Consider the following 26,037-nt stretch of genomic DNA (forward strand, 5'->3'; position numbering starts at 1 on the left):
CAGCTGTTCTAGAAAACTCTGAAAAATTGTGCGTGTGCTAGCAGTGCCAAAAGGCAAGCATTGATATTGGTATGGGCCGAAATGTGCCTTGACAATGAGAAGTTACTTAGTGGCCTCATTCAAGAGGAGTTGGAGGTATACTTCCAACAAATCAATCTTGGAGAAATGGTGGCTGCCTGATAGTTTTGTGAGCAACTCATCAGGGTAGGCAGATGGTATGTATCTGTCAAGGACTGTGTGTTAATCATGACACTGAAGCTGCCACAGAGGTAAAGCTTACCCGTTGGCTTCTTAATGATGACCAGTGATGTAGCTCATTCACTGGAAGAAATAGGCTGAATGACACTGAGCAATGTCAAATGGCCTAATTTGGCCTTGACAGAGTTGCACAATGCAACAGACAACTGCCACACCTGAAAAAAATGAGGGCAGACAGACACTTTCATGGTAACATGGGCCAGAAAACCAGTAGAACAACCGAGCCCAGGAGAAAACAGTGACAAGAACTCAGAGCAGAGGGACTTCAGTTACTGATATGAAACTTGATCTGACACTAAATTTACCTGATTGGCAATGGAAAAAAACCGAAAGCATTAAATGCATCCAACCCGAACAGGTCTGCGGTGTGGAAATGATCCACAGCAAGGAAGGTGAGAGAACAAACAACAGCTTTGTAGGATACAGGTGTGGAGAACTGATGTAGGATTAGAATCTGCTGTTTATTGTAACTAATCAACTTCTGTGAAACTTGTGTGAGTTGAAGGAAGCCCAAGTCCACTACATTTGTGCTTTTACTGAAGTCACTGCAGCTCCTGTGCCCACTTGCATTTTTAGCAGTTTATTAAACATGCACAAGTCAATAAACAGTGTGTGAGGGAGACAGTCATTGTAGAGATACAGTTTATGTCCATGGGTACTACAGCATCTGTCACATCTGATGAGGAGTTACACACTGATGCAGTTCTTCCCTGTGAGGAGCACAGTTGTGTCATCTGCAAATATTATGGTTTTGTGTGATGTACATTCAGGCTGAAGTCATTAATATAAAGAAGGATTAGTAGAGACTTCAATACTGAGGCCTGTGCCATGGCACATCTTGTTTAACTATTAAATAGGATTTCAGTTATTCAACTGAGTTGTTTGTTATTGTATTTCATGCTGACTTTCTACATGGAACTGATTAGAAATGATGCAATTCAATAATTTGTGAATCTTCTGATATCATTGTGTTCAATTTTTTCCTGTAATATTTTGTGATCCACTGTGTCAAAGGCCTTCGATAGATTTAGAAATGTGTCCATGGTGGGTTGTTTTTTATCTGACAGATATAGTATCATAGTAATGCAGTCATATACTGCCATTTTTGTTTATTTATTGTTTATAAATCCATGTTGGAATAAACTCAGTATATCTTTTTATCTGTGAAGCCCATCAGTTTTTTTGTGCATAATTTTTTCAAGTAATTTAGAGAAACATGATGTGATTGTGGTACTCAGAAACTGGATGTAATTGTGGTAGTCCTATAGTTATTTATGTCTTTACTCTCACCTTCTTTGTATAAATTGGACTTACTTTAGATAGTTTCAGTGCTTCTGGAAAAGTACGTGCCTGGAAAGAATAGTCACAGGGGTGAGTTAGTGGTTCATCAATAGTCTGCACACAATTTTTGATGGAACTTGCTAAGTGTTTTACACAATGTTCTTCTCCTTTCAGAGTGAAAATTGAATCATTTGCAAACAGAAAGAAAATTGAATAGTGCAATCATCATCATTGATACATACGAAGAAGAGAAGAAAATTGGTCCATAGACCTGCACAGTCAGAGTTCTACATGGAAAGACATAGATATCATTTCTTTCCAACCAAAGATCTGCTATCTCTTGCACAGCCATGGTCTCATCTGCAGTAATTCCTTTTATAGATATTCAGTGCATGATAAAGGATATTTTTTCACAAAATCAAAACGTTTTGCAACCTAAGCTAGGACTCAGTCATCACAAGAATGAACTTCCTTTGCTCTGCAGTCCAGATTACAGTAGCTGTGCCCACTGCAGATGTTCCAGTCTGTGACTACTGGTGGGCACTAGACACATTCTGGCCACCTTGCATGCATACTATTTTCATGGAGCCTTCAATTCACATTATTGCTAGAGGGGCAGACCATAATTGAGGCTGAATCACAGCTATACTGTTTGTAGCACATAACAACAAATATTAATCTCTGAAGTATGTCATAGCTCTTGGCTGTCCTTGCTTCATTGTTTCTTATTGGCTTCCCTTCAGTTAGAAATTTGTTTTAGAGTCTATGAACAATAGAAGAACCAATATTTAACTGCTTGAGTAGCTTTATATAAGTCTGATCTTATTCAGTTAAACCTCCGTAGCAATTCATTTGGTGAATGATGCCTTCATGCAAACTGAGCAAATCAGCTTTTCAATGAGTTTTCTGTCTTACGAAGTTTGTTGTGAAGAATCATCACAATCTGAAAATATTTATAGCATTCAGAAGTATAGTACTAGGAACAGAAATAATGTACAGTGTCTACAACTAAATCTTACTCCAGTATCTTAGGAGAAAAATATGCAGGCTTAAAAAAATATGTGACCACCTCACTTGTGCTTGCAGGTGTTTAAAAAATAAGTAAATAAAAGAAACATAAAAAAATTAAAAAACTGAAACCGTTTCTGCTTCACTGCTTCTTGTATACTCAACAGATTATGTCTGCCTGTGGGTGGGTTCCTTTCATTTAATTTGACTGTACATAAAGATTAATGTAAAAATATAACTATGTTAATAATCAAATGTAGGCATGTTTGTGCAGAGGAACTTACTGACATGTTCCACCTTCTAGAGAATGGTCACAAATTCAATCCAGATCTACGCAAATAACTAGGTAACTAACTGACTCTAACAAATCTACCAACACTAACTGTCACCCAACTCAATTGTGTGGAGCTGTCTCTTATGTGTAGACAATGGAAGTAGATTGTGACCTAAGTAGAATGTCTATAACACTTCTGTTCAGTATTACTAGGGTAAAAACATACTCAGCTTTCAAGCCAATTTCTTTTCTTTTTTTCTAAACTGACTGACATCTTTGTGATTGTGCTTTGTTTAGGAATCTAATATGTATGTACATACCATAACTGTATACAACTTTTTGTACTACAGAGAGAGCCTTTATCGTGGAGAACTTCAGGACTACAGGAATAAATACATACAACATATGTTAGTCAATAAAAGACCTGCTTTCCTGTCAGCAATTCATCGAACTCAATATTTTGATCCAAACCCATATTTTGTTCCTGAAGAGGATGTTGGTCCTACGTATGCTGAACCAGTAGGAAAAATAGTCAAAGGTTTTGGAAGTGGTGTTTTTATTCCCTCTTCACCTGGCAAAAAGGTAAGAGAGAGAGAGGTTTGTGACACAATAGTGTATGTTCATTAGCTGCAACTAGTGATACTTAATTTGTCAACTGTTAGCTTTAATCTTTATAATACAACCCATAATCTGAGTGCGTAAAGCACAGAATTTAAGTTGAACAATACATTTTGGTCTGAGCTATTGATTGGGAGCTTTAAGTTGCTCCTGGTGTATACTCTGTTTGCTTAGTGCCTTAAATACGATGTGGAAGATTTTTTGTAACTGCATTCCCGTGAACTGTTCAAACTTAACTATTTGTTTCTGATATGGTAATAATACATACAAAAATAAAAGCAATGATTTCTGACATTAATTCCATTTTGACTTCATCCACAGTTTGGTAATGCACACTGAGACTGCAGCCTTCCATACATTTGTTGTACCTTTCAGTACTTGGTAGGTGCTTGAATCATTGATCTTGATATGCAAGTTCAAACTGAAACTAACAACTTCATTATATTAAGGGATGCAAAATTATCCTTAACTGTTTATGCTGCATTAGATGGAACATTTTCATCATTTCAAGTGTTTAATCAAAAGAAGAGTCAAAATAGTTCCTCTGGTTTAATGAAGAGGGAACGAAGGCCTGTCTAAATCTCATTCAGAGAACATTATTACAAATGGAGAAAGAAAAAGTCATTAGATGAGAATTCTTTCCATATGGAAGGATGCACTGTCTTTCATACCATTAAACACAATTTGAGGTTGCATATCTTCTGGAGAATCATTTAAGCTTCCTTCTGTGCATTTTCATGATTTAACTGTTCGACTATTGTTTTACTGAGGTAGGGATGGAGAACCACCTGGACATTTCTGCAGGCAATTGACAAAAACTGGCTAAATGCCACTATCAGATTTGTCAGTGTGCCCCACCAAAAAACAATTTATCAAGCTAGTATCTGTTGTGAAAACTTTTTTGCTATGCGTTAAGCTATGCAACTCCATTTCAGAATAGAAGTATTGTTGTAGCACAAACCTTTTCAACATATTTATCAGATGAATGGACCGAGTGTAGTGGCCTATGACTCTCAGTAACTAGTGTAATGACCAGGATGTTCAGTGCAAGCATGCATTGTGTTGTACAGGTGCCAGATGTCAGTTTGTGGGATGGAGTTCAATGTCTGTTGCACTTGGTAGGTGAATATGGAGACAGTTAGTGCTGCTTCTGACTGTCACTGGAGTTGTCGTCCGATGATGTCCCATATGTGCTCAGTTGGGGACAGATGTAGTGATCAAGCAGGCCAAGGCAACAATGTTGATAATCTGTTGAGCATGTTGGGTTACAACTGTGGTTTGTGGATGAGTGTTATCCTGTTGGAAAACACCCACTGGAATGTTGTTCATGAATGGAAGCACAAATTGCTATACAGTTTTGCAGTCAGGGTGGGTGAGATAACTATGAGAGTGCTTCTGCTGTCCTACAAAATCTCTACCCAGAACTCCAGATGTAGGCCCATTGTGATTAGCATGTTGACAGGCTGGGTGCAGGTTCTCAACCGGTCTCCTTCTAACAAACACAGAGCCATCATTGGCACTGATGCAGAACCAGTTTTCGTTAGAAAACACTACAAACCTTCACCCTGCTCTCCAATGAGCTCACTTGACACCACTGAAGTCCCAAATGGTTGTTGTTTGGGCTCAGTGGTAAACACACTACAGGGTGTCTGGCTTGGAGCTATCCTTAAAGTTAACAATTTGTAACAGTTCATTGTGTCACTGTGGTGTCAACTGCTGCTCAGATTCCTGCTGTAGATACAGTACAATATGAAAGAGCCATACACTGAACACGCTGGTCTTCCCTCTTGATAATGCCACTTGGCCACCTGGAGCCCAGTCTTCTTGTGACCATATATTCTCATGACCACCACTGCCAGTAATCATGTACAGTGGCTACATTCATGCCAAGTTCTTCTGCAATGATGTTGAAAGAACATCCAGCTTCCTGTAGCGTTATTACACAACTTCTTTCAAACTCGGTGAAGTTTTGATAATGGTGTCTTTGTTGTCTTGAAGGCATTCTTGACTAACATCAACTCACCACATGCAATCTCAAAGGCAACTAACACTCACAGCTGTTACAGCCTGTATTTAAATCAAACCTGATTTGCATCATCTTAGTAGTGCTACTAGCACCACTCTTGTGCAACTGGTGCAAAATTTGAATAGATACCATTTTTCAGATTTAGAAACTCTGTCTTGATGTTGTGATATTTTTTCTGTCAGTGTATGTGACTTTCTTCTACTTAGAAGCAAGTAATGCAGTGAACAGATGAACTACTCTCGTGCTGTTTCTCGAATTGAGGCTGGCGCCTAACACCTTTCTACCACATTCACTGGCTGTTCAAACCAAAATAAATCAGGTGCTATAATTTAAGCACAATGAAAGATAATTCTTGTTAATACTGATTTTTTTTATTTAAAGGTTCACCCAGTTACCTGCAGGCAACTTTGTATATTTCATTGTATCTTACAAGAAATTTTTGTTATGTTCAATCTCTCATGTTTTTATTAACCATCTTGTTGCAAATTATGGCTTAGTTATTCTGAGTACAGTGTGATGTTAGATTAGAAGAGTTTATAGAGACAAGTTTTGGCAACAAGGCCATATAGAACCGAATGACAGCACACCCACTGACATGACAATCCATTACTGACTGAAGATCAATGGTAAATTAAACTTCATTGAGACTAGGCAACAAGAGAAACAAACACTCATCAATTCCTATTGATAAAAAACCTGAAAGAGCTGTAATAGTGCCTGGATAATTTTTCCATTGTTTCAGAATAATTTTGTGTCCAATTATTAAAATTTTATGTACTGAAAAAAGGAATATTCTGCTCAAGATGATTTATAGAGAATACAGAAATGTATCAAATGGTGACAGAATAGTAGTTGTTGTTGCTGCTGTGGTAGTCATCAGTCCAGAGACAGGTTTGATGTCTTTCTCCATGCTAGTCTATACTAAGGACATCACTTCATGTCCTCCTAAGTACTGCACCCTACCGTATTTTGAACCTGTTTATGATATTCAAACCTTGTTCTACTCCCCACCCCCACCACTTGCACATATCACACACTTACCTCCCTTACAAAATTAATTCTTGGTGGATTAGTGTCTTAAGATGTCCTCTGTCAATCGATTCCACCTTTTAGTTAAGGTGCGCCATAAGGCTTTATTTTCCCAACTCGGTTCAGTACTGGTAATTAGCTTCTCACTCTACTGATATAATCCTCAGCATCACATTTCAAAAGCTGTTCTCTTTTTGTCTGAACTGTTTATCATCCTTGTTTCATTATACATATAAGACTACACTCCAAACAAATACTTTGAAAAAAGATGCTAACACTTAAATTGATATTCGGTGTTAACACATTTCTCTTTTTCAGGAAAGCTTTCTTATTCTTACCAGTCTACGTTTATATCCAGTTCACTTCCACTGTCATCAGATACTTTGTTGCCCAAATAGCAAAACCTATCTACTACTTTCAGCATTTAATTTTATAAACTAACTCCCTCAGCACCTTTTGGCTTACTTTAAGCACATTCCATTCCCTGTGTTTTACTTTTACTTAAGTTTTTCTTTAACCTCTTTTCAAGGCAGTGTCCATTTTATTCAACAGATTTTCTGAGTCCTTTGGGATCTCTCACAGAATTACAATATCATCAGCAAACTCTATACATAGCCTACATACTCTAAAGGTTGATTTCTTATCAACACAACCACTCTTTTCTGTTATGGCAGTTCGTTTCAGTTCCATGTAGCTGTCACATCCTATTCTTTTTCCAGTGTCTTCCAAATACTTATTTCTAGGCCACCCTGCTCCTTTCTTCCCTAGAACTTTCCTTTCAAAGATATTAATAATGAAAGTGATGTGTCTGATGACATGCCCAATAAATTTTATTTTTCTCTTTTCCATTTCATTTGCCAATCTTTTCTATTCATTGATTTCCATTAAGATTTGCAGGTTGGCTTTTCTCTCAATTCAGATTAGCCTTGTCATTTTTCACCACATCTACATTTCAGCAGCTTCAATTCAGCTCCTTTCTAATTTATGCAGAGTCCAAATTTCACTTCCATATAACAGTGTACTCCATACAAATGATTTTGAAAGGGATTTCCTGACACCTATATTCATATATTTGTTGGTTAAAATGTTTTGTTAGTCATAAATTTGCCAAATCAAACCTTCTATTTTCTTCTCCTTGAGTTTTTATACCCTTTTCACATTTAACTTTAGTTTGTTTTACTGCTTGCTCACTGTACCAAGTGAAAAACAATTCTGTCTTACTCGCCTCTTAATTACTACTTCCCTTTCATGTACTTTTACTGTTATAACTGTGTCTACTTAATTATTTTCGGTTTTTAAATTAATATAGAAATAGTTTTTATCTTGAATAGGTTTTAATTAACATTTGACAGTGATGACAATGAAACAAAAGTATTAGATCTACATCCATATTCTGCAAACTTGTGTGAAGTACATTGCACAAGATACATCCCATTACATCAGTTATTTTGACTTCCTCTTGTTCTAATCATATATGGAGCAGGAGAGGCACCACAGATTAATAACAGTGTGCACCTCTGTGAGGTGCACACTGTTATTAATCTAAGATTGTCCTTAAAACCCCTATGGGAGCGGTATGTAGGGGGTTTATAGTAAATTCCCAGATTCAGCACGTAAAGCTGGTTCTTGGAACACTGTAAGTAGTCTTTTCCAGGATTTTCATTAATTCAGTTTTACTTGTGATGCTGTCATAGATCTTAAGAGATCTTGAGATGTATTAGTTCCAAGTCTATTCATCATAAAACACATGGGCAACTAAAAACAGACAAATCATAAACAATCACTGTCAGAAGAGGCAATTAGACTACATTGAAAAAATTGTGAAAGCAAATGAAAATTATCTTTGGTGCCAACACTTACATTAAGGGGGGTAGGATGTCAAACGGGCTGACTTGGGGCAGGAGAGGAGCCAGAGGACATTTTAATTTCCACTGTCTATACTTTTACAAGTAAATTCATAAAACTTTGTCAGCATGACCAGGAAGGATTCAGGATTCACACTCATAGCAGCGGAAGTTCAAAAACATAACAAAATAATTTTTTTTTACATGTGAAATTTCATCATTTTTTTCACTTACTATTGGCTGCATTTGTTGCTATAGGTACACTTTTCTTAATAAGTAAGAGAGACTGTTCGATGAATTTTGCACAGCATACAAACAATACTTACAGGTGTCTGAAGCTCTAGAATCTATTAATTTATGAAAAAATGAATGAGCTGTTATGTTTTAAACTTTATGTTTAGAAAAAAATCAAATTTTGTAGTTAATTATCTCAATTTTTACCACAGTTTTTAATAGATTTGGAAAATTCTAGAGTTTCATACACCTGTAAGTATGGTTTGTATGCTGTGCAAAATTCATCAAAGAGTCTCTTTTACTTGTGAAAAAAAAATGGACCTATAGCAACAAATGCAGCCAACAGTAAGTGAAAAAATGATGAAATTTCATATCTAAAAAAAATTATTTTGTTATATTTTTGCACTTCCACTGCTATGAGTGTGAATCGTGAATCCTTCCTGGTCATGCTGACAAAGTTTTATGAATTTATTTGTAAAATTATAGACAGTAGAAAGTAAAATGTCCTGTGGTGCCTCTCCTGCTCCAAGTCTGCCCATTTTACGTCCTACCCCCCTTAAATAGCAACAAGTATAAGATACAAAGACTTCTTTAAAGTTCATGCTAAAATAATTGTGAACAATATGTTACCACCAATACCAGCAGTTCCTCCATAATCAGGTTTCGCTCACAGGTAATGTACCATGAATCACTAGTTGTTTTTCTTAATTTCTTGTCATAGTACTTGTTCATATGTAGCTTCTGCATTTGACATTACCTATAATGATCAGTCTCAATTCATCAGTGTCTTTCTCACATTCTTTTTGGACTCTTCATATCCTTTAAGAACAAAAGTATATTGTATATTGCAAGTTACATGAAACAAATTGTGTGCAAATCAAGGAACTTATACAACAGGGACTTATCACATGAGGCAGTGAAGCTGTTAAGACGTTGACCTAATATTCAGGAGGAAGGGATTGCTCTGTCCAGCTATTCTGATTTGGGTTTACCATGATTTTTCTGGATATCACAGCAAATGCTGGGTGGTCCATTAACCCAGGTCATGGCCAACCTTCTGTTCTGTCCCCGTAGGCTACATGTTCTATCCTTTAAAGCACTTTATGTATGTTGTGTGTTGTATATTTTGGCCTATTGATTTGCATTATATTACAACTGACAAGTCCTATATCATTGTGGGATCATCCTTGGAGAATAAAGGTAAATAAATAATATGTGTAACATCCATACTTTCATACTAATATTATAAATGCCAAACTCTGCCTGTTATGCCTTCATGATTAAACCACTGAACTAATTTCAATAAAATCTGGTCTGGAAATAGCTTAAATGCAGAGGACAAATACAGGTTATTTTAAAAAGTGTGTAGCTCAAGATATTTATTGTTTTTAAGACTATAACATGAAATTGGAACAATAGTTACTCTCTGAAAAAGTTATTTGCTTGTTGGAATGTGAAAGTAGCCAGTGATGCATGCTTCGTTTACTCCATGCTAGTGCAGTGAACGTTACATTTAAGTCTTTAATCTTTCACTGTTAGTTCAGTTAGTTTTCTTTTCCAAGTCAGAAAAATAAAGTATTTTGTGCAAAGCTGTATGTGGGTTTAATTTGTTGCCTACATAATTGGGGACCCTGGGAAAATAAGAAACGTTCTCGCTACTTAATATTGTGCAGCAGTTTTGCCAAAGGTGAAAGAAGCTAACAAAATTTTGCAAGCAACAAACAGTGAGATACGACAGCTTACAATACCGAAGAATGATAGCAAAAGAGACTCCATGAATTTGCAAACTCCGGTAGTAGCAGCCACACCACAAGCATACTCAAATGCCAAAGATTTTTCATGCAAGAAGGTGCCATTATCGGCTGCACCACGGTTGCAGTTAGGAGTGCCTCCATTCATGCCTATGCAACCAGATGTATGGTTTGCAATAATAGAGAATATCTTCAAGCAACAACGCATAACCAGAGACCGTGAAAAATTCACTCTCGCAATTAGCAACCTGGATCAGAGGGCAACAGCGATAGCCTCGATCATACATCTGCCGCTCCAACAATCATACGACACACTTAAAATGGCATCGATTCCTCACTGCATGAAATTACCTGAACAGAGCCTTTCCCAGGTGATGTTTCAGGAGAAATGTGGGGACAGAAGTTCAGCTGAATTTTGGGGACATTTACGCACTATAGTCAACAAATATGAATTGTTTCTACATGTCTGGCGACAGCAGCTTCCTCATCAAGTTCAACTGATGTTGACTGTATATGAAGGACAGTGTCTTGACAAACAACTGCAAATAGCTGACAGAGCTTTTGCTACTCTACGGTTGACACTCGTAGCGTCTGTAGCAACATCACCTGCCACCTCTGCAACAGAAGCCACTGATGACTCATCAGAATGGTTAGAAGAACCGAAGTTTATCTGTGCAGCCACAGGTTACAGACAAAAACCAGGCATCATTGAGGGGATCAGGAAACTGCAAGATGTGATGGAAAATATGACTACTTGTCTACATAACTTGGAACTGCAGACATCCACCAGGTTCACCAGTAACATGAAGAGGTCACACACCAAACAGGATCAAGCTCACACCAACAATTTTTGCTGGTATCACAGATGATTCGGGCCACTAGCTACAGATGCACAAAATCTTGTGGATACCTAAATGAAGAAGGCGCCCGCTCTAGGTAGCAAGGTCTGTGGAGCTCACGAACGGCGCCGTATACGAATGAGGAACCAGGTCATAGTTGCAGGCAGCAACACACAAAATCAAGATAAGGCACTTGAAGGCTTTCTGTATGCTGCACCTTTATGCCACTCTGCATCACCTTGGGAGTGTAAGCTAACATTGCACAGATTACAAATGGTGAATAGACCCTCAGGCCTCAACTTCCTAGTAGACACTGGCTCATAAGTGAGTACCTTGCCAGACCTGACCTTTGTTAAGAAGGACATGTGGGAGCCTTTGAAACTGATAGCAGTTAACAATTCAAGTATAAACATGTACAGTTATAAAGAGCTTGTAATAGATATTGGTTTATTTAGCTGTTATAAGTGGAATTTTGTAGTAGCAGATATTTTACAACCGATCTTAGGCACAGATTTCTGTCTCATTTTTCACTCACCATGGACTTGACAAATAACTCTCGTGCTACCGGATCAAATAGGGGCATGATAAAAGGTTTTTGGTGCAGTGTGGCAGAGGCTGTTTTAGGAGCTCAGCTATACAGTCTCCCCCACAAGAAGCCATAAAGACTCCAGTAGTTAAACATAATATAGTGCATTATATAGCACCACCCAAGGTCCGCCAGTATCAAGACATGTCCACAGATTATCCCCAGAGTGATTAGTGGAGACAAAAGCAATATTTGAGGAAATAGTCCAGGCTGGAATAAGTAGAAAGTCTGACAGTTTTTGAGTGTCCCCTCTCCACCTGGTACACAAGAAAGACAGCTCATGGCATCCCTATGGTGACTATGACTGATTGAACACGAGAACAATCCTGGATAAGTACCCATACAACACATTCAAGAGTTTACCTACGCTCTAGCAGGTGTGAAAGTATTCTCAGTACTGGATTGTCATAAGGTATACAATCAGATTCCTGTGGCTTCGACTGACATGCCAAAGATGGCAGCAATCACATCCTTTGGGCTATTCTAATTTCTGTTTATGCCATTTGGTTACAAAATTGTGGTCCAATCCTGGCAAAGATTCATTGAAGATGTGCTCCAGGGATTGCCTTTCTGTTATGCAGATCTGGATGATATTTTGGTAGTCTCAGAGGATATGCAATCACATGATAGACATATTCAGGAGGTACAACAGTGGCTTGACAAATATGGAGTAGTGTTAAATGAGTGCAAATGCATCATCGGCAAGAGTCAATTAACTTTTCTTGGCTATATAGTCTCCGCCGGAGAAGATCAACGTGTTGCGCAGCCTACCCAAACCTACAGACTACAAACAGCTTAGGCATTATCTCAGTATGGTAAGTTTTACCGGTGTCATTTAACAATCAGTGCTGAAACACAGGCCCTGCTTATGAATGCCCTGGCTGGCAAGATTACTACAGGAAAGAAAAAGCTGCAATGGACACCAGAAATGACCAAAATGTTTGTCAACTTACAAAGAAGCTTAGAGGAGGCAGTGTTGCTCACACGCCCCATACCTGGAGCACCATTGAGTATTGTTGTAGACGTCAACCAGGTCACAGTTGGTGCAGTCTTGTAACAACAAGTCGATGGACATTGGCTACCTTTGCAACTCTGACAGACAAAATGGAGTGCATATGACAGAGAGTTTATAGCAACATATGAAAGTGTCAAACATTTCCGCCCGTATATTGAAGCCAGGCCAGTAACAGTTTTCACTGATCTTAGACCTATAGTGTCAGCTTTCAGTAACATTAGCGATAAGTGCTCACTGTGGCAGTTCCAGTACATAGAGTTTTTCGGTCAATTCACCGCGGGTATAAGGCACATCAGAGGTGCAGAGAATCTGGTTGCAGATTACTTCAATCATGTTTGCAGTGTGACCAGCACAATAAACTATGAAGAACTCGCGACATTGCAGGAAGTGGATCTGGATCCACAGAAGCTATTGACGGATCACACGAAAGGGTTACACTTACAGCCGATACTCATGCCAGGAAGAAGGCTTATATTATGGTGTGATATATCAAGAAAGAAGTCATGCCCGTACATTCCACAACAATTTCGTAAGGTGGCATTTGACAGTGTTCATGGCCTGGCACACCCAGGGGCAAGTGCCATGATCAAGTTACTGACAGCATGTTTCGTCTGGCCATCAACAAAAAATGATGCCAGGGAATGGGCTCACACATGCCTACAGTGCCAGCACTGCAAAGTAGGACAGCATGTTCATGAGGAAATTGGGAATTTCACAGTATCGTCAGCAAGATTTGCCCATGTCCATCTGGACTTAGTGGGTCCACTCCCAGTTTTGGATGGCTATAAATACTTGTTAACAATGGTAGAAAAATACACGAGATGGATGGAGGCCTTTCCAATCACTGACATAGCGGCAGAAATGGTGGCAAAGGCGTTTGTCTCTCAATGGCTGGAACGCTTTGGGTGCCCTCTTCATATCACAACAGCTCATGGTCGCCATTTCAAGTCTAGTCTGTTCAACGAGCTAGCTAATTTATGTTGGTTCCAGCACTACCATACAACAAGCTACCATCCAGCAAGCAATAATATGGTGGAGAGGTGGCACCGGACATTGAAGGCATCTCTCATATGTCATCAAAGAAGCTGGACAGAAGCCATGCCATTGGTTCTCCTTGGATTACGGACCGCATATGAGATGGACATTAGTGTCTCAGTGGTGGAATTGGTGTATGGGGAATCATTGAGAATCCCTGCAGATTATGTATCTGCCGCCAGTTGACCAATGCCAACAAACCTCTCATCACTGATACATGAAATCTGTCAGCATGTTGAATAAACGAGAAGCCCTATAGTATCTAGACATGGTGAGTGATAAGTTTTCGTGCATAAAGCATTGGCAGACTGTACACATGTCATGCTCCTCACAGATTCAGTCAGAGCGCCACTACAGCCTCCATATACTGGACCTTATCGAATAGTACGATGCAACACACATACTATGGACATCTCACAGAACAACAAAACTATTAGAGTGCCCACAGAAAAGGTAAAACCACCATGAGTATTACCAGAACTGGAGTATGATGACACTGAATAGGATGGGAAGGACCAAAGTTTGGAACTCACTATGCATGATATGTCAGAAGAACCCATGCCAAGAGGACATGGAACCACAATGCAACAGCCCACGCTGGCTCCCTCATCCTTGCAGCAACAAGTCGTCCGTACGAGAGTGGGGAGACAAGTCAATTTTAAGTATCCATTTATCCTGGATGCTCCGCACTTTAAGGGGGGGGGGGCTGTGTGGAAACGTGGTGGGAGTTTCCATTGATGCGTGCTTTGTTTACTCCATGCAAGTGCAGCAAACATTAGATTTAAGCCTTTACTCTTTGACTGTTAGTTCAATTAGTTTTCTTTTCTTAGTTGGAAAAATAAAGTATTTTGTTCAAAGCTGTATGTGGGTTTAATTTGTTGCTTACATGCTCTTTGGCTTTTGAACTTCATCACTTTTATAAAAAAAACTTCAATTGTTTGATATATTCTTTGTAATATAATGCAACATAATGAGTACAATCATGCCTCTTCATGTAGAACATGGGAGGCTTTTAATGAGGCTGCATTTGATTGTGGTATGCAAGGGCAGCTGCAGATCACAGGCAGACATTTGAGGGTAGCTAACATTACTGCACTTACAGTTATTATAAAATTTGTGCCACACCGAACTGTAAGTTATGTAATGTCAGTATAACACTATTTGATAATTTCAGAAAGCCACATTTTATTTTAGTACTGTCACCACCACTCATCGTAACAAACCTAATGACATGTGTCTACAGCTATGTTCTTGTTGTTAGTGTAGCTGTCCCTTGATCACTAGGTTAAGAGCTCAATTCCAAGCTAGTTTGAATTTTGTCAATTTGAGCCTGGGTGGGTGCGTTGTCCATATCATCATTTTATTATCATCATGAATGTGCAAATCACCAAAGTGGCATCAAATAAAAAGACTTGCACAAGTTGGCCAAACATCCTGAACTGGGTCTTCAAGCCAGTAAAACCAAACACACATTTCTTTTCATTTTACTCATATGCAAGCACAACTATGAGTAACAGCTACAATGCAGTGCTTATACAATCCTCAAAATGTTTAATCCTTTCTTCCATACTAATACAGTAGAACACCAGTATTGCAAACTAATTGGGGGTGTTATCTGTTTGAATTTGGAAATGCATTGAATATATACAAATACAGTTACTATATAGGATTACCAGCCACAAGGAAATGTAGCCTAGTGATGTGAGACAGTGGCAATGTAGCGGTAGCGACATGAGGAAGTGGCAAAGTTGTGTATACCATGCACAGTACTCTACAACAAGAGAATAACATAGCTAACTGCATGTAGTTGTGTTGCTACCTAGTTCAGGGTAATTGTTGAGGGTCCTTGGATATTGAGAAGATGATAGACTTGTCCTTTATATAGTTTATTGTAATGGTTCACATTGGTACACCGTGTTACATGTTAGCTTACACCCACAAGTAAATGAAATGGGAATGACTGGGAACAGCATGTAGGGACAAAGATGTAAAACATAGTGAACGATACATGTACAGGGTGGCGCACGAAATGTGTTACCATTTTGTTTTTGAATATAAACTTTATTGTCAATACAATCTGAAAGGAACATATACTACAATGAAGAGCCATCCATGGAGATTTGTTCTAACTCAGCACATGCTCAATATGTCCACCATTTCGTTTCCTAACTTCCTTCAAACAAACACTGAAGTTAATGATTACCCTACGGCACGGGTCTTCTGTAATTTCACTGCAAGCTTGAAGAATAAGTCTTCTGAGCTCCATTAAATCACGTGGACATTTCAGGAAAATTTTTTCCTTTAGGTACCCCCAAAGAAAAAAGTCACATGGATTGAGGTCAGGACTATTGGGGGGCCAATTTTGTCCGTTATTGAAGAGACCTGGAAACCTGAGTGAAATGATCCGCATGTCGAAATGCTTGTGTAAAAACTCCAACACAGTGTTTGCAGTATGTGGCCTTGCTCCATCTTGCATAAACCACTGCGTGTTGAAGGGCAAGGCAGTAGCAAGAAGCTGTGGAATGAAGCTATTGCGAAGCACGCTCAAATAACACTCGCTGTTCACAGTTTCTTCAAAGAAAAAGGGTCCAATAAGTCCGTGACTGGAAATTGCTGCCCACGCTGTAATCCTCGGAGCATAATGTTGTCGTTCATGAAGCACTTGTGGGTTTTCAGTGGCCCAAAAGTGTACATTTTGTTTGTTAACCACACTGTCTAAATGAAAATGCACCTCGTCTGAAAACCAACCGTCGTTGAGAGTTTCTTCCCTTTCCTCTGCCCACTGAGCAAACAGTAGTCTCTGCTGCTTATGTTCTTCAGTGAGCTTCTGTGCACAGGTCATCTTGTGTGGGTACATATGGAGGTCTCTTTTAAGAATGCATTGAACGGAGCATCTGGATATTCCCAGTTGCACTGCTGCCTTTCTACACGATTTCCCATGACTTCTCTGTACAGCAACTCATACCGCTTCAATATTCTCTGGCGAACAAACATGCTTAGGCCGAGGTCGCTTAGCTTCCAATACTGTTCCTTCCTGTACAAATTTATTGTACAACCTGTGGATAGTCTTCTTGCAAGGGACCCATCGTGTGTTAAACTGTTGTCAAAAATGCCTCTGAGTCACAACAAGGCTTTTCGTTTCATGAAAAAGTAACACAATTTCCAATCGTTGCTGTGTCATCAGTCTTCCATTGTTCTTCCATTGTCAGCCACTGCTGCTTACTAGTCTCCTATCGGCAGTATCATGAATTGCACGTCATTTTGTAACTCATTTGTTTTTCCAAGCTCTGCTGGTACTGCTGTAGAGATCCCAGTGGGATATCTAACGTGCTTCATAAATTGTGAAAGAAACAATTGGTAACACATTTCGTGTGCCACCCTGTACATAGTTAACCACATATCAATATCATTTAAATAGGTTTGACCAGCTTAACACCCAAACTTCAAAACATTTAAATGATGTTCTTAAAAAATACCTAGACCCATACAGTCCAAAAAAATGATAATGTTTTTCTTTTTTTCAATACCTTTGTCATTATGTCAGCAGGCATATCAGCTGTTTGTAAGTAAACAGTTTTTACAATTTTATTGGGCACCGCTTCCCTTATAAACTGATGTCAAACATCAATGTGCTTCGACCTTTTATGATTGGAAGTATCTACAGATAAGTTCAGTGCACTCTGATTATCATTGAATAATGTGACATACTTATTATGGCTTATCAGTTCATGTAACAAGTTCCTTAAATAAATAGCCCCCCCACAAGCTTCTGAAAGAGCCATATATTCAGCTTCTGTGCTAGAAAGAGCAGGTTTTTTGCTTAGCGCTCTGCCATGACACTACAGACCCACATAGTTTGAAAATAAAACCAGTGTATTATTTTCTGTCTAAAGGACAATTGGTTCAATCTGCATCTACATAAACACATAATTCTGAATCTCCTTTCCTAAACTTTAGGCCATAATTCTTAGTTTCCTTCAGTTATTTCAAAATTCACTTAGCATATATCCAATGTTTTTCAGTTTAAGAATTATTGAACTGGCTTAAGTAGCTCACACTGAAAGAGATGTCAGGTCTTGTAAGTACTGATAAATACATTAAGCTACCAATTAGGGCTTGATAAGGTATATCACTAGTTTTAGTTTCTTTTTCATTTAGAAAATAAAGCTTTGTTTCAACAGAAGTCTTTACAGTTTTACAATTTATCATGTTGAACTTTTTCAATAACTGATCAATATAGTTCTCTTGACTTAAAGCTAATACTCCAATAGCTTTATCATATTTGATTTCCATCTCCCAAACAGCTTTTAGCCAGTCCTAAATCCTTTACTTTGAACTCTGAACTTAACTTATGTTTCAAACATTCAGTCTCACTTGAGTCATTTGAAAAAATATAGAAGTTATCCACATATAAAGCTACCATAGTAACTAAGCAGTAATGTTTTGTAAACAAGGAAGGTTCTAAATCAGATCTTTTGTAACCTAGACAGCTTAAGACATCATGTACTCTCTCATTCCATATTCTGGATAATTGTTTTAAACCATACATAGCCCTTTTTAACTTCAAAACCTTTCTTTTATCATTATGTAGATTTAATCCTTCAGGTTGTTGAAGAAAATATCCTCTTTGAGAAAACCATTTAAAAAAGCAGTTTTAACATCAAGATGTGCAATGTTCAAATCTAGTTCAATGGATAAAGCCATTAGAAGTCTAAGTGTTGAATGCCTTACCACAGGAGAAAAGGACACATTATAATCAACTCCAGTTATCTGAGCGAATCCTTTTGCCACTAGTCTGGCATGATGCTGTACTTCACTATCACTGTTGATTTTTTTCTTAAACACCCACTTACACTGCACAACACTTGCACTTTGTGGTACGTTTACTATTTCCCAGGCATTTCTTTTCTTCAAATGCCTGTATCTCTTCATTTATTGCACATTTCCATTCTTCTGCATCAGATCTGCACGGTTGTTGGATCCTCGAGCTGATCTGAAGTTCCAGCAGAAAAATAAACCTTGTAATCATCAAATCTTCTATTTGGTTTGGGCTGCCTTTGTGATCTTCTGACATTTTTCACTATATCTTCTTGCATAACACATTTTATATCATCAGTTGCCAACTTTTGGCCCTAAAAGCACTACTAGTCGTGGTGACCTCTTCTTCCATGCCAAGAAGCTTACTTTTGATCGTGTCCATTGTGATTGGAATTCCTGAGTGCTCAATTTCCATTATCATGGGAGAATATTTTTCCGGCAATCCTGCTAGCAGTACTGAACCAATCCATTCATCATTAATAGCAAAACCTGTTCCACACAATTTCTGACCATTATCTACTATCTGCTCCACATAGATCATTATTGAATCACATTTCTCTAGACATGTTGATATCAGTGTTCTCAATAAATTTATTCTTCTTGCAAAACTAGAGTCATCAAACACTGACTTCAGTTTCTTCCACAAGTCCACTTTCGTATTTGCTTCTCTTGTGTGCACATTTAAAGATGGATCAATCATAAGAATTATCTTCGCTTTGCCCTTCGAATCTTCTGATGAAACTACTACTGAGACACACTTCACTAATCCATTGAGAATAAGCACATTTTCAATAGCAAACACCCAATCTCTGTAGTTCTCACGTCCTTTTAGATTTGGCACATTAATTAGATAATTCATCGCCATATTTTCCACCTCAAACGATTCTTCTTTGTGACAACAGCACACTGTATTTTGAATCATGACACGTGAGTTTTAATCAGCGATTCCTGATACTTTTAACAATCGTTTATCTGTGTATCTGGGCCCTTAACCTGTTGAGGTTCCATGGATATTGAGAACACGATAAACTTGTGCACATTATGTAACTTATTGTAATGGTTCTCATTGGTACACTTCGCTACATATTAGCTTACACACACACAAGTAAATGAACTCGGAACGACTGGGAACAGCATGTAGGGACAAAGATGTAAAACACAGTCAAAGATACATATACATAGTTAACCACATATCAATATCATTTAAATAGGTTTGACCAGCTTAACAGTAATTAAAGCACAGTTTGTCTGGCAACTGTTAATGGATTGTTAATGGATATTCTATATACAGTATACAGAACAAATTCGGAAGACATATACAATGCCATGGTCATGCTTTTTGTTCATAAATTAATACTCTATACATAAAACATACACAATGTCAAGCAAACAAAAACATAGTTCCTGCTTGGTACATTAAAAGAAAAAGTGAAAGTGCTTAAGCAGTTTGACACTGGTGAAAGTGTTACCAAATTGGCTACTGTATTTTATGTTGGGAGAGCCACAATCAGTTACTGGGGAAAAAAGGGGGTGGGAAATTAGAAGCTTCTGTAATAGAACTAGTGAAAAAACTCCACCATGCCATCATATGATAAAACTGACAAAGCAATTTTCTTGTAGTTTACTCAGGCAATTTAAAAGTTGTACTCTTTGGCAGTACACCGATTCAAATAAAGGCTTTGCAACTGAACAAACTTATGAATGGTGATCCAGCATTTATTGTCAGCAATGGTCGGTTAGTGGGATGGAAGAAGAGACACAGGATATTTGTGGGACTAGAGGTGACAAAGGTGTGACATGTATGCTTAACTCCAGGAGGCCCAGAGCAGTTGCAATTGAACCTGATCCAAATATCACTTGTTACCTGGTTAAACATACTGTGAGCTAAGATACCACAGCACTCATAGGGATGGAGTGGTATCAGGGGAGGATGGCATGTTATCGTAACTCTGGAATGCACAGAGAGATTTCAACCAAATATGGTCTAGGAACAAAAATGTTGAGGTAAGACACCACTAGCACCTTGTTTGGGGTTTGGGGGGAGGGGGAAGTGGTGACATGTAAGCAGTTCTGAAATGACTGGAGAAAACGTTTTATGAATATGGCTTAAAATCTGGAAAAAACCACTGGGAATTGGGACAGGGTAGATAAGACACCCTTACCACCACTTGGAATGAGAATGTGGTTGACAAGGTGTTGACATGTTAAAATAATTGGAAATAATTTATGTTAATGTCAAATATATAATTTTTTTTGTTACTAGGTCACATTTGCTGTCTTTTCATCTCCAGAAGTTTGGATGGAATATGATGTGTGGAGGAACTGGTTGACATATAACTGGTTGAATTTGATGAATATTGGTATCATACTCATGGTATTTTGGTTTTCTGGGTAATCGCTGGTATCAAATAAGTTACATTTGTGAAGTCTCCTGTACAATTTCAGTCATAACAACTAATTTAAGTAACATGCAGTCAATGAAGGAAGGAAAGAAGAAACAATGCTAATAGCCCAGCATCTTTCTCACATCAAGATGATAGAGATGGAGCACTACTATTGTTAGGAGAGGGGAGGGGCCATGGTCTTGTTGTAGGAGCGATTTGCCTAAAGTGTTGTAGGTAAATCATGGAAAACGCCTGTCCTGAAGTTGCAGACAATCCTCCCACCACCTCTTAGAACCAACTACAAAGCAACACCCCCTCATTGCCCAGTATCATACTGGACTGGAACAACTGAACTATATCCTTTGTCAGAGGATTGTATCTCATCATGCCTTGAAATGATGGATATCCTACCCAAGATCCTTCCAAACCTTGCCAAAGTGGTGTTACATTGCCCACATAATCTACACAACATCCTAGTCCATCCTTACGCCACTCTTGCTCCCAACCCCTTTCCTCAGGGAATCACATTCCTGTGGAAGACTAAGGTACAAGACCTGCCCAGTCCATCCTCCCAGCACTTACTACTCTAGTCCTGTTGCTGGCTTATTGTATCCCATCAGAGGCAGAGCTACCTCTGAAATCTTTCATATCACATGCCATCTCTGCTGCAGACACTGCACAACTTTTTACATCACTATGATTACCAACCAGCTGTCCACCAGCAAGGATGGCCGCCACCAAACAGGTGCCAAGAACAAAGTCAACTACATGGCTGCACAATGTGCAGCTGAGTATAACAGGCTCAGTTTCAACGGCTGCTTCAAAAACTGTGTGATCTGAATCCTTCACTCCACCACCAGCTTTTCTGAACTATGCAGGTGGGAGTTATCCTTGCAACACATTCTTAACTCCTTCAACTGTCCTGGCCTCAATCTCCAGTAACCCACTAGTGCCACACCCTTTACCCAACAATTTCACTTTCCTCTGCCCTCCCGCACCCTGCCAATTCACATCCCCAAGTCACCCACAGCATGTGCCACTGTACAACAGCCCTGACAACTGTATTCTGCATGCCTAACACATGCACCTGCCATCTCTGCCTAGCTGGCAAACCAGCTGCCTCCCTCTGAGCCACTAACCTTCCCCCTTCCCCCACTCCTTACATTGTCTCTTGCCTCTCTTTCCCCCCATCCATCTCTCCTGACACAACCCCTGCACCAACCTAATCCACCTGTCGAAATGGAGCAATGTAACACTGCTCGTCCTGCCAGTGCCATGTAGAAGCATAGTTGTGTGTGTGTGTGTGTGTGTGTGTGTGTGTGTGTGTGTGTGTGTGTGTGCATGCGTGCGTGCGTGCGTGTGTGTTTGTGAGCTCAAATTGTTCCTGTTGATGACCCAATGCTTCTGTTTTTTGTTGAGTGGTCTCTTTTATTCCAGAGTATTTGTATTCTACTGGAATATACCTACAAAATCAAATTACTTTACTTTTATTTTCTGTATTATATATTATTCCATTATTGATTGATATTTTTGCAGCAAGCATTACCCTTCTGTAAATGCTTTTGTGTCTAGAAACTGTGAGTTAAAGTAGTATTATTGTAATGAACTGTGAGGTTAAAGTGTCTTGGAGAATATTCTGACATCCACAGTTATTCATCTGTTTTCCATAGCTGCTGTTATTGAAGGGGTTACTTATATATATATATTTTTTCAATTTAAATAATTTGTAGAAGTTAGAGAACTTAGCATTGTTTTTTTATATACTTCATCCAAAGTTTGATTTGCCAATGCCCTAGAAAAAAATATTAGCTTTACTATGTGACAGTTATAATCAGAGAGACCAAGACCTTATATAAATATTTTACATTTTTCCCTATCAAAATCTGTAAGCCCATGGTCTCAGACTGATGATGACCTTTCATGTATCAGTGTATAATCAGTTTTTACCATTTGTGCCACACAATAAGTGTTCAAAAACATTTAGGAAGTTGTTACACGTTTTGCCCTCAATATCTATGCTAATATTCATGTCTCCACATATTATTATGATAGTTTTCGGGGTTCATACACTTTCCAGGACTTAAGTTAATTTGTAGTAGAAAAAAAGTGTCCAGATTAACATTAAGTTGATGGATCACAAACAGAATGACTAACTTCTTATGAATGTCTAGCTTTGTTAGTTCAGAATCTGCCAATTCAAAATGTTTATCTACACTAATTGTGATCATATCTTCACTAGCTTGAAAATGTGCAACACATCTGATATATGTGGAAGCAAGTGTTCCAAATATGTGACAATCAGAGTGGGAGGGTCTTTGTCTGCTAGTGGTGTCATTTATAAGGAATGAGTTCATACAGGACAGTTGACACATCAGTAAACAGCAAACTACCTTCATTTTGGAAAGATAGGGTACATCATGTTATTATTGTGATGCTAATTGAAAAGTTTGTTCTTGCTTTTGTTCCTTGCTTGTTCATCCATGAAATAACATGCTACCAACTTGAAATGGGTCAGTTGCTTGTGTTTCATTGCAAGACAGAAGGTGACGGCATGGCATGCCACAGAAAGGAAGAAATTCTACAGTTTTCTTCTCTATTCTCCACATGTAACATGGTCACCGGAGAACCCCTAGGCTTTTTTTTTTTTTTTTTTTTTTTTTTTCACTACATTCCTTTATAAATCTCTTGTATCTACTTTTTGAAATAAGTCTTCAACACACATGATCTTTTAATTTTCTTCATTTATTCATAAAAAGCTGTGACTGTACTGTCAGACTGCCTCAGAACAACTCACTATTAATAACTCATTCAAATTACTGCTTTGGCCTGACTCTGCCCCTCCTATACTTCTGACACTACAAGTTCTGGAATAAATCAGAAGTTGTAGCACAACTGAATGGGAAAATGAAAAAGCTTCCTGTACCCAGTTCACACAGATCTGCAGCTTGAAGTAATTGGTGTGGAATGGCCCAAGGAATGTAAAACAGTCGCGATTTCTCAAGAATTTCCATCAGGGTCAATTTCCTCTGTTATATAATTCTGCACACATATCCCCACTCTATTCCCTGTGATGATGGAGGGAGTACAGTACTCATTTCTCACTGGTCTGGATTCACCACACTTGTGGAGCACGTTTGCTGTAAACTCCTGGAATAGATGAACCAAATATACAGGGTGGTCCATTGATCATGACCGGGCCAAATATCTCACAAAATAAGCGTCAAATGAAAAAACTACGAAGAATGAAACTTGTCTAGCTTGAAGGAGGAAACCAGATGGTACTATGGTTGGCCCACTAGATGGCGCTGCCATAGGTCAAACAGATATCAACTGCGTTTTTTAAAATAGGAACCCCCATTTTTTATTACATGTTTGTGTAGTAAGTAAAGAAATCTGAATGTTTTAGTTGGACCACTTTTTTCGATTTGTGATAGATGGTGCTGTAATAGTCACAAACATATGGCTCACAATTTTAGATGAACAGTTGGTAACAGGTAGATGTTTTAAATTAAAATACAGAACGTAGGTATGTTTGAACATTTTATTTCGTTTGTTCCAATGTGATACATGTACCTTTGTGAACTTATCATTGGCCCGGTCACTATCAATGGACCACCCTTATTACATTAACAAACAGCAAAATAATAATATGAAAGTTTGTAAACCTTCACAGTTGATTCAGTGTCTCATGATACTCCAATATTCTCTTATTACCTCATTGCATAAACACATAGTTCATGACAGTGTGAAATAAAAGTCTTGAGCTATGTGATCTCTCACTAATCCTATCTAGTCAGACTTCACAACTAATATTTTCACATACATTTGTTGTTCTGACTTATTTTCTCCTCCATCTTTGAAGAGTATCAATTAGGAGCCTGCTCAGGCCCTTGCTCATGAGCAGAACTGGTTCTTCATCAGTGCTGTGATTTATCTGTTGCTCATGTAACTATCGCTTCTGACAATACTTTATGTGCAAGAAAATTTGCAAGATGCACAGTGGTATGATTCCTTGCTAAATCACAGTATATTAATCTCTGTTTAGAAACAGACAAGAGTCTGCTAATAATGAAAGCTGTATATTGTCCAAACTAACCTTACAATTGCTGATTAATTTTCTGTGCTTACAATATTTCTGTGGATATTGATAGATGCTTCCAGCCTACAGAAAGTAAGACATTGTGTGTTGCTTCTCCTGTGATTGGTCATTTATTACTTTCACCAACATCTTTCTGTTGATGTAGTAAGATACTGTTTCTAAAACTGTGTACACTTACTTTCCCTGTCAGTTGCATTGTGCACATTAAGACACTCCATCTCTTTTTTGTCAATAAATTTAAAAAAAATACAAGTAATAAATGAAAAGCTACAGGATTAATCCTACAGAACTTGCACAACACCGTGCTTTTCATTTATTGTTACACTGTTCTACCAACAAGTGTTGGAAGCATCAGCTAACATAAACTTACATCTATTTCTTTTTTTGTGCATAATATTTTTTTTATTTTGTGGACTGATACATTTTGTGTTTCCCAGGATGGTGGTTGCAAAGCTGGTACCTTTGGCAAATATCCTGCTCATTCAGAGGATAAGTATTTCCCTCCAATAGAGTCTGTACCAAGAACGATGTCTTCAAATGTATTTTATCCACAAATGAACATCAGGAGCATGCAGACGAGATCTATTGTCAATTATAATGTAGACTTTGGTGTAAATGCTGAGAACTGGAGGAAGTGTGGCCTTATTGTGTACACACAATAAACTGTAATTTGATTATAAACTAAAACAGCTGATCATTAATGCTCTTATTGCAGGTAAGCACGTCTATACAGGGTGTTACAGAATGACATTTAAAAATTTGGGAGGTTGTAGAGGAAGACAGTTTGAGTCTTTCGTACAAGGAACCTGTGGCCAGAAATGAGAAATTTAGTTTGGACAGCAATCACTGGGCTGTTGAAAATGCATGCAATACATGTATGAGAAGTTGACAGACATGATTATCAGTGTATGTTTGGGCTGCAATTTTTGGGGATCATC

General features: G+C 38.3%; 1 protein-coding gene across 1 annotated transcript in view; it reads left to right on the forward strand.

Annotated features, from left to right (window-relative positions):
* The window catches only part of LOC124777202 (UPF0602 protein C4orf47 homolog), a 130,554-nt gene extending 104,793 nt beyond the window's left edge, over positions 1–25,761 (forward strand). The window contains exons 6-8 of the mRNA XM_047252520.1: positions 3,172–3,403; positions 20,880–20,990; positions 25,537–25,761. Of these exons, the coding sequence (XP_047108476.1) occupies positions 3,172–3,403; positions 20,880–20,990; positions 25,537–25,761 (568 nt within the window). The remainder of the gene's footprint in view (positions 1–3,171; positions 3,404–20,879; positions 20,991–25,536) is intronic.
* Positions 25,762–26,037: the final 276 nt, after the last annotated feature.

The sequence above is a fragment of the Schistocerca piceifrons genome, chromosome 1 (genome assembly GCF_021461385.2).
Source record: "Schistocerca piceifrons isolate TAMUIC-IGC-003096 chromosome 1, iqSchPice1.1, whole genome shotgun sequence".
Taxonomy (NCBI): Eukaryota; Metazoa; Arthropoda; class Insecta; order Orthoptera; family Acrididae; genus Schistocerca; species Schistocerca piceifrons.